General features: G+C 35.5%; 1 protein-coding gene across 1 annotated transcript; it reads right to left on the bottom strand.

The window, feature by feature from the left end:
* Nucleotides 1-220: 220 nt before the first annotated feature.
* Nucleotides 221-13672, bottom strand: LOC127419868 (SH2 domain-containing protein 1A-like). The gene is made up of 5 exons (XM_051661660.1): nucleotides 13576-13672; nucleotides 13409-13488; nucleotides 4752-4903; nucleotides 3799-3862; nucleotides 221-1835 (listed from the first exon to the last, which is right to left on the bottom strand). The coding sequence occupies exons 2-5, from the start codon at nucleotides 13481-13483 to the stop codon at nucleotides 1719-1721; spliced, it is 408 nt and encodes a 135-aa protein (XP_051517620.1). The 5' UTR covers nucleotides 13484-13488; nucleotides 13576-13672; the 3' UTR covers nucleotides 221-1718.
* Nucleotides 13673-14768: the final 1096 nt, after the last annotated feature.

Below are 14768 nucleotides of genomic sequence, written 5' to 3'. Positions count from 1 at the left end.
CCAGATTGAATAATGATTCATTTTAATTAATGTTTATCATTTATTACCTCTTTTTTCTTTTTTTTTTTTAAAGAGGCTGGAATATTCAAAAACTGCTAAATTGAATCTTTATGTCAGTTCAAAGAATCCTAATCTTCTGGTAGTGATAGCTGTGAAGAAACAAAGACACAAAGTAAATGTCATGACAACTCATCGAAAGATTTAGCATGTTAATGTGGGTATGACATGTTGATAGGATATTGGTCTTGGCAGAATAGATTGGAGACTTGCTACTGTTAGAACATACACTGACATTGAGTTCAGCATGTGGGCATGCTAATGCTGCACAGTTGGAAAAAACACCAGACATGCTGCAGAGTTTCATGCCTGAACTTAGTTATTTGTTCACATTTTGTTACATTTATTTTTTTTACATTGAAAATGCATTGAATTTCATTACACAATTCATAATTTAAAATCTAACCAATTTGATTGTTTTTAACATTAGCATGATATTACAGGAATTCTAACACTAATCAAAATGTATAGTCTATGGCTTAGAAAACGTAAACACAAGGAAGGTTCATTTGCTGTTCAGTTTCCAGAAGTACACATATGCTTAGGCAGATATAATGAAGTATACTAGTTTTAAGACGGAAACTCTGTGTGGTTATCAGATACCTCTTAAGAGGAAATGAGCTGTCATGAGTTCCCAATCAGTGTCATATTGCTGTACTGAAACAAGATGGCAGTCAGGGTCAGAAATCTAATTCAGGGCTTAAAGCAACAATGCTACCAAAAGTCACAGAAATGGCCAGATATTTAAAATGTTGTGGTATAAAATGCTCATGTGAATTCTTCCATTTTTATTTACTTACCTGTTATCTAACATCTAATATATATTTTTTATATTTACATTTAATTTTATTCTAGGCCTGTCCAGGGTTTAATATTTTTGCAGACACTGTAGTGACCTGTAGCTGTCAGATATCTGTAATCGCTGTCTAAGAGGTGAATTAATTTAATGTGTTGCTAGAATGTGGTGTTTTTAATGAAAAATTAATTAATTAATATCACCTCGGAAAGCACTAAGCGAAGGGACAACACTTCCAACAATTCCAAAATGTAAGCTCTATAATGTAACAGGAGTCATTATGTAAAATATAATCTAGAAGAGGATTTATTGTGTTATATCTTGTGCAGTATTTACAGCTACTTTTTTTATTTGAGTTGATTATAAAGATAACAGCTACAATTGTTCAGACTGAGAATGTATTTCAAGTAACTGATTCAATTAATTGAAGTATTTGATGTATATGTGTGTTTTGACACAATGTGTGTTTAATATGGTTGACAAAAGTATGCCCTAATGCAGGTAAAAATAATAATATTAATGCCTCTGGAAACTAAATCCATTCAGGAATTTATTTAATAATAACAAAGAAACAAAAATGTTACTCAGTCTGGGAAAGAACACAGAGAGATTTTCTTCCTGATAAACGTAATATTTGTGTAATAATATATAATATTTTAATATATTTTTAGAATTTAGAACACTTTAATTTAAATTAACATCAATATAATACAATTTACCCTTGGGTTTAGTGCCACCCCATCCCCCAAAAAGCAGGTAAACAAGTATGCTGTATACTTAAGAGTATTTGTTACTTAGAAAAATATACAAAAATACATTTTCATACATTTACAAAATGTAGGAACAGTTTTCAGGTTGTTTATGTTTAGGGTTTTTTTACAGGATGGAGAAGAGGAAACGAGATGCCTTGGTCTGGGATTTTAAAGGCAGCAATGAGGCTATTGACTTTCCTAAAGAGTCTTTGCTTCATCCCAGGAGCCGTCTGTAAAAAAGTTATATATAATATATATAAACATTTTACATTTGAAAAAATAATTCAATTTTTTTCTTTCTGAACTCTTAAAAAGATTTCCTATCATACAATATGTGCCTGAACAGGCCAACTGCTTGTATTTGTATTGTTTTTTATTATTATTATTGTACAAATAATAATAATAAAACGAGCTGTGTAGTATTTTCTTTTTGTAGGTGGCCGTTAAAGCTGTCTAGTTACAGGAAGCACAACAGTTTTTAGCTTATTTACATTTAGCTAAAACTGACAACAACGACTGTTTTAAAATATCTTTGAAGTGCCTGGACTAATGTTATGGAGGACTTAATAGAGAGTAAAATTTCCCTTTTCCAAGATCAGATCAGTGAAAACTATTTGGGGTGATGTTATATAATGAGCCAAAATGTAAATGTTTATCAGCGTGAGCGTGCGTGTGTGTGTGTGTGGATGGGTGGGTGGGTGTATAAAGGTTGCACAGAGTGAAAGTGTGTGTGGGTGACACGGAAATGTAACAGATGTACATGGCGATTCTCTGGCTGTTAATTTGTGTGGTGAGTAATGCTATAAATACAGACCACTACACACTCCAGCTCACTGACCACATATATATATATATATATATAAAAAGAGATATTTCCACTGTATACTTCTGTATATAACATAGATCTTGTTTTGTTGTATGCAAAATACCAGTAGCATCAGATTTAGCTGTCAATAAAAATATTTACAAGAAACCTATACCCATTGCTATTTCTGTATACAGATACTACACACTACATGACCAAAAGTATGTGGACACCCTGAACACTGCACCATATGTGTCTGCCGAACGTTTAATTTAAAAACTATGGGCATTAATGTTGAGATTTGTCCTTCCTTTGCTACAATAACTGCTTCCATTCTTCTGGGAAGGCTTTCAACTTTGAAATGTGGCTGTGGGGATTTGCTCCCACTCAGACACAAGCATCAGTAAGATCAGGCACTGACTATAGGGTCCTGACTCACAGTCAGCGCTCCAATTCATCCTAAAGGTGTTAAGTGGGGTTCAGTTAACAATTTATTTATAGGCCTCGCTTTATGTAGAGGGGCACTGTCAAAAGGGGACACCTCATTCTACTAGATATGTTTGTCTAACAATTTTGCATGACTGTGCCCACATACTTTTGGCCATGTAGTGTTTGTTAATGCATTGTCCTCACCCAAAATGACTGCTTAGGAATATTACAAAAAGTAATCACATACAGAATATGTTAAAGGAATATTCTGGGTTCAATACAAGTTAAGCTCAATCAACAGCATTTGTGGCATAATGTTGATTACCACAAAAATGTATTTCGACTTTATATTAGAAAAACTGTCATCTTGATTTTTGCTACGAGTCTAAATAATTTTTTCTGGTAATAAACATTATGCCACAAATGTTGTCGATTAAGCTTAACTTGTATTAAACACAGAATATTTCTTCAAGACACAAGTGGCTGTTTAATGATGTAACAGATAAAGTTAAAGGTGCACTCAGTCATTTTTCCTCATTAAAAAGTTTAATTCCTAAATTTTGCAGTATATGTAGGAAATCATGACCACTCACATTAAAATGAAGACTCCAGTCATATCAGTAACCTATGAAAGCTGTTTTATTCTAAATGGAGAAGGTCTGCACATGGGGGCTGCCGTGTTAGAATCACATGACCTGCCGAATACTACTCGCTCAATCTCAGTAACCGTCCTGTTATTTGAAACTTTCACTCATTGATTAAAGTAATCATGGCTGACTGTGAATACTACATTTCTACAATGGCATCTGAAATTGAAAACGATTGATTTTAAATGATGCTGCATCCAAGCAGCTAGGTGTCAGTGTAAGTCCAAGATGACACAAAGACAAAAGTTTCTGAGTGCATCTTTAATATTCACCTCAGGAAAGATAAATAAGACCTCTTTAATCTGTTCATACCTCCATTGTCCAGAAGCCATCCTTTTGTTTGAATACTCTGTAGGTGAACACCCACCCGTCACACCTGGAAAATCACACACTGAATTTTTACTTCATACTGTTAGACACAGCACACAGATACAATGATTTTGCTTACTAATACTAATGTAATTTTAGTCATAGCATGCAGATGCAGTAACTTTATACACAGAAACATTAAAGTTACTTTCAGAATGTTACCCACAGATGCGGTTATGCTTATCACAGTACACATCCCTAACAACACTTATGTATGCAGCAATGTTAATAATAGCACACATTTGTACTTTTTTAAAGGTTATTCAATTATGCAGTGACCCTTCTCAGAAATGCTAAAATGTTAGTCACAGCACTCACAGATGCTGGATTATTTATCACAGCACTTAGATTATGGCTGCACAATAAATCCGAAAAAATAAATGAGACTGCAATATAGCTGTCACAATTACTCCTGTTGCGTCCATTTCTTGTCCAGTGTGTGCGTGTATGTATGCAACGACAAATCAGAGATGTTTAAATTATTCTAAAGGCATATCAGTAATGCTCACATTCTCTGTATAGCCTAATTTATTCCAAATCTGTTTAACACATTTGTTTTTTAAGCAATTAAAATAATAAAGAAATTCAGGAACAAAGTTCTCAGCTTGTTTTAGATGTGTAGCCTACATAAAGAATATGGCATGCAGTTACTCCACACAAAATAAGTATTTTAATGTAATTCCATCTACCGAAATGAGTAATCACAATGACAGTAACAAAGGAAATAATCAACCATTATAATAATTGTGCAGCCCTAACGTAGATGCAGTAATTTTAGTCATAGCACAGATGCAGTAATGTTACTGTACTTACAGTGCACAGATGCAGTACTGTTATTCAAAGCAAATAGATACAGTAGTTTTGCTGACAGCACCAGATGATGTAATTTTACTCACAGCACACAGACGCAGTAAGACCCCGGTGAGCTCATGCTGTCTCTGATCAGATAGCTGCCATTGCTGCCTGCCACATTCAAGATCTCCTCTGCCCTGCTTTTATCAATGGGCCCATGATACTCTGCCAACTCCTCCATTGTATCTGTCTGTCTCTAACGCATACACAAACAGATACACACACCACAAGAAGAGAGACCTCCCTGTAAAGGAAGTCAGTCAGCATTTACACACTCTAGAGAAGCTTAAACGGAAAGTAACCCATATGTACTGTTCCAGGATCAGCTTAAGCTGTCAATTTGATCTCTCTCTCTCTATCTCTCTCTCTCTCTCTCTCTCTCTCTCATTAAAGATGCAGACCATTTTTACTACTGGCAGGCAATTCAATTAATAATAATTTAAATAATAATAATAATAATAATAATAATAATAATAATAATATATATTAAAATTACTTAATATATATATATATATATATATATATATATATATATATATATATATATATATATATATATATATATATTTTTTTTTTTTTTTTTAAGTCAGCAATATCAGCAACAATCCACATGCGAACCCACACAGATGCAGGTTTAAAATTATCATTATTGTAATATAGCATATATTATCAGTTTAAGGATCAAAATTAACAATATTTTGCTACCTTAATGTGTTAAAAAGTTTCCTCTACGTTTATTTTAATTTAGAGAACATTTGACTCTATTTACCTTAGTATTAAGACCGTTAAAACTGGAATATTCTTACTGCTGTTTATTAATGATGCTACAAAAACACTCCAGTTCTCAACCCAGCATCTTTAATATTCCAGTTTTAGTTCCTCTTTAATATAGAAACATTTCTCTGTTCTCTGTAAAAACAGAGCTCGAGAAATATGTAGTCTTTTCATATTTTATGTGACAAAAAGGTCACGCGTTGAAACTGAACTTAAGTCATATTTAAGCATTTCTCCAGTGTACTTTCCCTCATTAGTGTGAAATGCTGCACTACACAATTGTGTCCACATGGAGGTGCACGTAAACCATGGGCCATTTTATTAACATTTTAAAATGTGTGTTTTTGTCCCCAAAACTTTGTCCATATATACAGGGTTGGGGGTTTCACACTGGGCACGTTTGCTGCGGTCCGATTCCGAGTGCGATTGTTCCCGGTGCCCCCCGCAGCGTTGGTCTGGTTTCGCACTCGCTTGATTCTATCGAACCCCGGTCCATTTGCGTTCATCTTACGTCATCACAAACACGCACGGAGAACACAACGTGACTCATCATACTTCTTTCTTTTTTTTTTTAATTTTTTGGTGCCGTTATGCACAGCAGAGTGAACGACAACTGCGTATATGTGCGCTTCATGGTGTAACTCATCAGATGTCCAGGGGAAGGAGGCTTGCTGTTGCTGCTTTTTTGGAGGAGACAGCTGATTGCAAGGAATTCATTTGCAACATTGTTTACACTGCACGCTTACTCACGCTCATGTCCAAGGTGAAGTTATTGCCACTGTCATCTCCTATTATACCCTATATTTATAACCTATAATAGTATTTATATATAATATTTATAAGATAGACAGACAGACAGACAGTAAGTATTTATAGTGTTGATTGTACTTGTATGTCATTGTGGTGTCGAGTCCAAGTTGCTTTCACATTCACGCGAATCGCGCTACAGTTCGATTGCAACCGAAATCAGACCACATCCTACAGGTAGTCTCGGGTCCGGTACCGCGGTGCGCTCCCCGGTCCGCATGACTGCTTTCACATTACCACTTTTTCATGTGAACTGTGCTGTGTTTCGAACTAAACTGCCAATGTGAAAGCACCCTGAAATGCAAAATATAAGTAACTGTATTCCACTACAGTTACAGTTTAAATCATTGTTATTTTGAATACAGTTACATTCAAAAATTATTTTGATTACTGAAGAGATTACTTTGCATTTTATTTTCATTTGTTTCATTTAATATTTAGTCCTTTCAGATGGAAAACATTTATACATATAAATGATGTGATCCAAAGTGCATTTGAACAGCGGTGAAACACTTTCTTAAGATGTGTTACATTCATACGAGCAGACAGAGAAGTACGTTTGAAGTAAGTTTGAAGTAAGTTTGGAGCACAAGAAATAGAAATAAACCTTGTGTAAATTGTTAGCTTTACGCTAAGCTAAAATGCTATTTCTAGCCATTTTACATGCACGTTACCAGGCACGATCATATTTTCTTATCAAGAAAATTCACGTCGGATCATAATTTATTTTTTCTAGTAAGACCTTTGATATTAGGGCAAAAATAATTTCTTAATAAAAATTTTTGTATTGTTTTCCTATAAAAATATCTAAAAATACCTAAAACAAGATCTATTTGATTGATCTTGTTTTAGAAACAACACTGCATAAGATATTTAGGTTTTTCAGAGAACGTATTTTTAACGTGTATTTTGTCTTACTGTACTGGCAGAGTTTTTATAGTCAAAACAAGTGAAAAAATCTACCAGTGCTGAAGAAGTAATCCAAAGTATTTAGAATATGTTACTGACCTCGAGTAATCTAACGGAATACGTTACAAATTACATTTTACAGCATGTGTTCTGTAATCTGTAGTTTTTAGTCTAGACTTAAACTGAGTGAGTGTGTCTGCATCTCGAACAGTGTTAGGGAGACTATTCCATAGTTTAGGAGCCAAATATGAATTGGATCTACCTCCTTTTGTTGATTTTGATATTCTAGGAACTATTAACAGGCCAGAATTTTGCGATCATAATAAATGTGATGGAATACAGCATGGTAGAAGGTCACATAAGTACTGCGGAGCTAGACCATTCAAAGCTTTGTACGTTGTTAACAGAATTTTAAAATTAATACGAAATTTAACAGGTAGCCAATGTAACGATGATAAAATGGGGCTAAGATGATCATATTTCTTGGTTCTAGTCAGCACTCTGGCTGCTGCATTTTGAAACCAATTTAAGTTTATTTATTGATCTTGCTGGACATCCTCCCATTAATGCATTACAATAATCTAGTCTTGAGGTCATGAATGCATTAATTTGTTTTTCAGCATCAGCAACAGAGAGCACGTGTCGTGATTTAGCAATATTTCTCTGGAAGAATGCTGTTCTACAAACATTGGTAATTTGATTTTCAAAGGACAGATTGGTATCAAATATAACACCTAAGTTCTTTGCTGTTGAAGACGATGTAATAGTACATCCATCGAGAGTCAAATTATATTTTAACGGCTTGTTTTTAAAGGTTTTTGGTCCAATAATTAGTACCTCTGTTTTGTCGGAATTGAGTAGAAGGAAATTTCTGGCCATCCAATCTTTGATTTCATTGATACACTCTGCTAATTTGGAGAATTGTGAAATTTCATCAGGTTTTGAAGAAATATAAAGTTGGGTAACGTCGGTATAACAGTGGAAATATATTCCACGATTCCTGATAATATCTCCCAGGGGAAGCATATACTAGGAGAAAAGCAGAGGCCCTAAAACTAATCCCTGTGGCACTCCATATTTAACTTTTGTTTGGTTTGACAATAACTCATTTACATAGACAAAGTGGTAGTGGTCTGCTAAATAGGACCTAAACCATGCTAATGCAAGTCCACAAATGCCAACATAATTCTCTAGTCTGTTCAAGAGAATGTTGTGATCTATCGTGTCGAAGGCAGCACTAAGATCTAAAAGCACTAGAAGTGAAATGCAGCCGCGATCAGATGATAAGAGTAAGTCATTTGTAACTCTGATAAGTACAATCTCTGTACTGTGATGGGGCCTAAATCCTGATTGAAATTGTTCATATACACTATTTCTCTGTAGAGATGAACATAGTTGGGAGGACACTACCTTTTCTAGTATTTTCGACTTAAATGGGAGATTTGAAATTGGTCTATAATTATTCAGTTCTCCAGGATCAAGTTGTGGCTTCTTAATAAGCGGTTTGATAACTGTCATTTTAAAGTTTCTTGGGACATGTCCTAAGGATAGCGAGGATTAATAATATTAAGAAGAGGTTCTGAGATTACAGGGAATACCTCTTTTAAGAGCTTAGTTGGTATTGGATCTAACATACATATTATGGCTTTTGATGTTTCGATAAGTTTTGTTAGCTCTTCATGACCTATGACAGTGAAGGACTGAAGTTGCATGAGGAAAATTATGAGACATTGTTTCCTGAGGTACTGTGACAGATGATTGCATAATTCCAATTTTTTTTCTAATTATTTCAGTTTTATCAGTAAAGAAATTCATGAAGTCATTACTATTGTGCTGCGACGGTATATCTGGTTCAGTTGAGGCTTTATTCCTAACCAATTTAGCCACAGTACTGAATAAACACCTAGGATTGTTGCGGTTATTTTCTATGAGTTTGTTAAAATATGCTGACCTTGCAGCTTTTAGTGCCTGTCTGTATCTACAGACACTATCCTTCCATGCACCTCGAAATACCTCTAAATTTGTATTCTTCCACTTGTGCTCCATTTTCTGAGCTGCTCTCTTGAGAGCATGAGAGTGATCATTGTACCATGGCTTTTTTCTTTAATTTTCTTTAATCGAAGGGGGGAGACACCATCGAGTGCTAGAGAAGACTGTATTCATATTTTCTGTTATTTCATCAAGTTCTTCTAGACTTTGGGGCTTATTGAGTGTATGAGATAGATCTGGAAGATTATTAGTGAAGCTCTTTTTAGTGGTCGAAAGAATAGTTCTACCTGAACAATAGCGTGGTGTAGACTGAGTAACATTTTAGGCATGTTAATGCTTTGATTAGTAATTCATTATTAGTTATTTTAAATGAGCCATTGTTAGTTAATGTCATATTAGTTAATATGACATACATATTGTGTCATAGTATGTTTTATGTTTACATTCACAGCATTTTCTATTATATTGCTATATCTTTTGCACTACCTGTTTTATCTGACATTTTCACACTGTGTACTGGTCTCTTACTGTGCCTAGTGTCCTGTTTTTAGCAATTATTGTACCGTCATGTTATGTTGTAATGTGTAGGTCTTATTTAGTTCTGTGTAGTCTCATGTAGTTCTGTGTTTGTTTTATGTTGTTTTTATGTTGTTTTATGTAGCACCATGGTCCTGAAGGAAAGTTGTTTCATTTCACTGTGTACTGTACATGGTTGAAATGACAATAAAAGCCACTTGATAATAGTTCTCAATGAGGCAAATCAAATTCAGTAATTATTGATTACCTAACAGTGAACTACCTCAGTCAACAGTTCACTATTACTTACTGATTAGTTAATCGTGTTTCCATATTAGTTAATAGTAGTAACTAAAGTGTTAATGTAGTCCTACTTATTTGTCCTTCATTAATTCCTGCATAATTACCTATTAATGATGGACCATTATTATAAAGTGTTATAAAGAAAATGCTTAACATGGCTTAATGTACTAAAACAGTGATATTTGAAGACCAAATTCATATGCATGTTATTGATGATGCATACTATATACAGAGAAGCAGATGAGCCCAGAATCTGAATGCAACGCGCAAAGTTGCATGTTAAGCGATTCCCTCCCATAGAAAACTGTTATAAAGAAAACGCTTGACGTGGCTTAATGTCCCTGCTAACGCATGACGGACCAGTTATGTAACTTATTCATCCTTATTGGTAATTTCACGATTTAGCCAACTAATTGGCAACCTAACTCCAGTCGCCACATGGGAAAAAAGAGCCTACATTTCTCTAAAGAAAGGTAAAATATATTTAATATGACATGCATTTAATGTGTTTTAATATGGGGATAGATGGGAAATACACAGTTCATATTGTAATTAAACATCACGCATGTCAGCTGAGCTCAGAACAGCGCACACACTACAGAATTACGTCTGACAGAAGAGTTAGTCTTTCTGAGGTAAGACCATTTTTATTTCACAACAAAATATATAAATGTCTTAAGTTATGAAAATATAATTTTATATATTTACATATAGCCTGACATAATCTCGTCGGACAGCTGATAAACAAGACAAGGTTGTTTTTCTGAGGTAAGACACTAATAACTTCACAACAAATACATGACTTTTATAAAATAAAATAAAAACGTGTGTGTAACGGTTCTTTGAGCTTTGGAAAGACGTTATGTAAATATTTTTTATTTTTTTGACTATCAGTGGAGTTGCCATGGCAAAGACCCAATCCAACTGGAGAGAGACCAACTGACATCTCTTTCTCTAGTCAGTTATGCAAAAAGTTCAACAACCACATCAGATTGGTTAATTAACATAAAAGTTTTGTTAAAAGTCCACAATATGAACGCAACCCGCCCCCTCTCCACCCATAGAAAACCATTAAGATATTGCTTTAGTTTTTCAGCGCAATAATCTAATTACATAAAAGTTTTCAAAACTTGTATTCTGTCTATTTGACAGATCTGAACAACTCTGTTAAGCATAGTGACGTGACTCATGTACAATAATAATAATTATTATTACTAATGTTATTATAAGTTTACTATATATATATATATATATATATATATATTACAAAAATATTCATACCTGCAGACTCGTGAGGTGAAAAATAAATGACATGGGTGGGGCGGTTTGTTACATGACTATAATTATTATTGTACATTAGTTGTGTCACTACGCTTGACAGATTTGAAATATCACTGTTTTTGTACATTAAGCATTTTCTTTATAACGGTTTTCTATGGGAGGAAATCACTTAATGTACAACTTTGCACGTTGCGTTCAGATTCTGGGCTTATCTGCTTCTCTGTATATAGTGTGCATAATCAATAAGGTGCATACTGAATTTGGTCTTCAAATATTACTGTTTTAGTACATTAAGCCATATTAAGCATTTTCACGTTAGGTGTTTTAGAATGTCCCGCTATTTCCACTGACCAACGCTCAGAGATCTTCTATACCGACATAATAACCTCCACGTTTTAACCATTGGAGAGAGCATAACGTTCAACAGCATGTTACGAGAGTAAATCACCGTTTGCGGATACCATACAAATGAATGGGGAGAACCGTAAACTGCTGACACTTACCTGTCACAAAATTGTGTGTGTCTTCTCTTATTAAACAACTATTTTATCATGGTCAACTCCACACATAGTTCATTCAGTGATAATTCCACCTGGAAAAAAGGAACACTTATGTGAGAATGCTGTTTGTAGACTACAGCTCAGCATTCAACACCATAGTGCCCTCCACGTTTGATGAGAAACTCCAGGCTCTGGGCTTAAACAGCTCATTGTGCAGCTGGATCCTGGACTTCTTGTCAAGCAGATGCCAGGTGGTTAGAATGGGCAGTAACATCTCCTCATCACTGACCCTCAACACTGGAGCCCCGCAGGGCTGTGTTCTCAGCCCACTCCTGTATTCCCTGTACACACATGACTGTGTGGCAACACATAGCTCCAATGCCATCATTAAGTTTGCTGATGATACGACGGTGGTAGGTCTGATCACTGAAACAGCCTACAGAGAGGAGGTGCACACTGACACACTGGTGTCAGGAGCACAACCTCTCCGTCAACGTAAGCAAGACAAAGGAGCTTGTGGTGGACTTCAGGAGAAGAGACAGAGAACACAGTCCCATCACCATCAATGGAGCACCGGTGGAGAGAGTCAGCAGCTTCAAGTTCCTGGGTGTCCACATCACTGAGGAACTCACATGGTCCGTCCACACTGAGGCCGTTGTGAAGAAGGCTCATCAGTGACTCTTCTTCCTGAGACGGCTGAGGAAGTTTGGAATGAACCGCCACATCCTCACACGGTTCTACACCAGCACTGTAGAGAGCATCCTGACTGGCTGCATCACTGCCTGGTACGGCAATAGCACCGCCCACAACCGCAAAGCCCTGCAAAGGGTGGTGCGAACTGCCAGACACATCATCGGAGGTGAGCTTCCCTCCCTCCAGGACATATACACCAGGCAGTGTGTGAAAAAAGCTCAGAGGATCATCAGAGACTCCAGCCACCCGAGCCATGGGCTGCTCTCACTGCTACCATCAGGCAGGCGGTATCGCAGCATCAGGACCCGCACCAGCCGACTTCATGACAGCTTCTTCCCCCAAGCAATCAGACATTTGAACTCTTGATCTCTCACGATCAATATACATCAGCACTGCACTTTATTAATCTTATTATCTCACACTGGACTGTCATAAATTATATTCTCTTAACAACACACTGGCAACTGACTATCAACCTACAGCCTGAATGTCAATACAGTACAATACAACCTACTGTACATTTTATATATACTATATATACTTTTTTTTTGTTATTGTATAATGTGTATTCTATATTGTATAATGTACATTGTATGTTATTATTTGTATATTGTGTTGTGTGTAATTATGTGTATATTAGATTTTAAATTGTCCAAACTATTGTGTCCAAACTTTTGGCCGGAACTGTGCAAATGAAAGAGGCCTATCAAGTGATTAAATGGTCTTAGGAATAGAATGTTTAATAAACATAAATATCCATTAATCCAAGACAAAATCCTTTAGTAAATAAATCGACCCAAATAGAAATGTCTATTTAACTTTATGGGAAATGGCAGCTCAGACATTCTTCAAAATATCTTCTTTTGTGTATGGTCAGGAAATGACAGAATTTTCATTTTTGGGTGAATAAACCTTTTACGCTTTCTTACCTCAGACAGCATCAGCTGAACAATTTGGCCTTGAACTGCTGATGACTCACTCACAGGTTGGACTTCAGGTTGCATCCACACTAAGAAGACAATAACTCAAGTGTAAATACTATAGGTTAGTGGGGAAACCTATAATGGTTTCCTATAGCTTCTTATGGAATACTCACCTCCTATTGTTTTCTCTTCTGTTCTGTCTCCACTGGTGACCTGACAATGGTAATCTCTAACATCTGTGCAGCTGAAGTTTCTTAGTAGTAAGGACACATTTCCTCACTCCAGTCCATGAGTATTCACTCTGTCCTTATAACCCCTCCCCTCTGTCAACTCTGTCAATTGTCATATGTGTGTGTGTGTGTGTGTGTGTGTGTGTGTGTGTATATATATATATTTTATTTTATTTAAAAAAAAAATTGTTTTTATAAAAAGGTAGAATCAATAGCGAGTAGCCTACTGTATGTCCATCTTTCTCTCTTTTCCATATAGATAACTTCCAGCTTGTTGTTCCCAAACCAAACCATGAAGTACAGGTTTCTTTGGGGTCTGAATTCACAATTCCTTGTCACCTGTCTCCTGAAATCAGTGCTGTTGCCATGGAGATCAAGTGGTTCAAGGACACTGTGTTTGTCTTTATGAGAAGGAACAGTTGACAGAGGGGAGGGGTTATAAGGACAGAGTGAATGTATTTACTCATATTCTGTGGTGTAAGAAAACTTACCATTGCTTGCAGCCCTCATCTTGTAATTCTATTTGAGATGAAAACAAAATGCGGTGAGAGTGAGTTATGATTTTAGTCTGTCTGGTCCAACACAACATCCAAGTGTTCCTTTTAGTCATTTTTTTACAGTGAAAGTTGTAAAAGCATACTACAGTAAACTCAAGTAAAAGCTTTCTGAGGGAAAGTATATTTTGTTCTTCTTTATTCTTTTATCCTTCATGCAAATAGTATTAGTATGTTTTGTCTAACAGTATACTGAATTGAAGAGGTATAGCATGTGAAAGTTTGTCTTCACCTGAAAATGTGTGTTCCGTTTTTGAGAAAACAGAATGATAGTGTTGCATAAACACTTTTCAAATCTGCAAAACAATCACTAGGTGGCCAATTTCTTCCCTCAAAGAATGTTCTGGAATGAATGCAAGCTTAATAATATATGACATAGTGAAGACTTTGTAAAACAACAGTGTGAATGTATTTATGGACAATATTTATGTGAACAAACACACCTCATTCCGGTTCTTATCACTGTGAAATGAAGCATGGGTTGATAATTCTGTAATCCAGAAAAAAAAAAAAAAATACATGCGCCCTCTTTTGAAAACAATATCCACATCAAACTGATGCAGTGCAAATGAGAAATCATCA

The sequence above is a fragment of the Myxocyprinus asiaticus genome, chromosome 3, assembly GCF_019703515.2.
Source record: "Myxocyprinus asiaticus isolate MX2 ecotype Aquarium Trade chromosome 3, UBuf_Myxa_2, whole genome shotgun sequence".
NCBI classification, from domain to species: domain Eukaryota; kingdom Metazoa; phylum Chordata; class Actinopteri; order Cypriniformes; family Catostomidae; genus Myxocyprinus; species Myxocyprinus asiaticus.
This window is presented reverse-complemented; position numbering and strand designations above follow the sequence as displayed.

What these genes read in the sequence shown, in the direction of transcription:
- LOC127419868 (XM_051661660.1), bottom strand. Translation starts at nt 13,483, where the DNA reads ATGCAACCTGAAGTCCAACCTGTGAGTGAGTCATCAGCAGTTCAAGGC. An exon ending in TCTTACTGCGTCTGTGTGCT is followed by an intron (nt 3,863 to 4,751) that starts GTGAGTAAAATT and finishes GTGATTTTCCAG; the next exon opens with GTGTGACGGGTGGGTGTTCA. An exon ending in ATGGCTTCTGGACAATGGAG is followed by an intron (nt 1,836 to 3,798) that starts GTATGAACAGAT and finishes ACTTTTTTACAG; the next exon opens with ACGGCTCCTGGGATGAAGCA.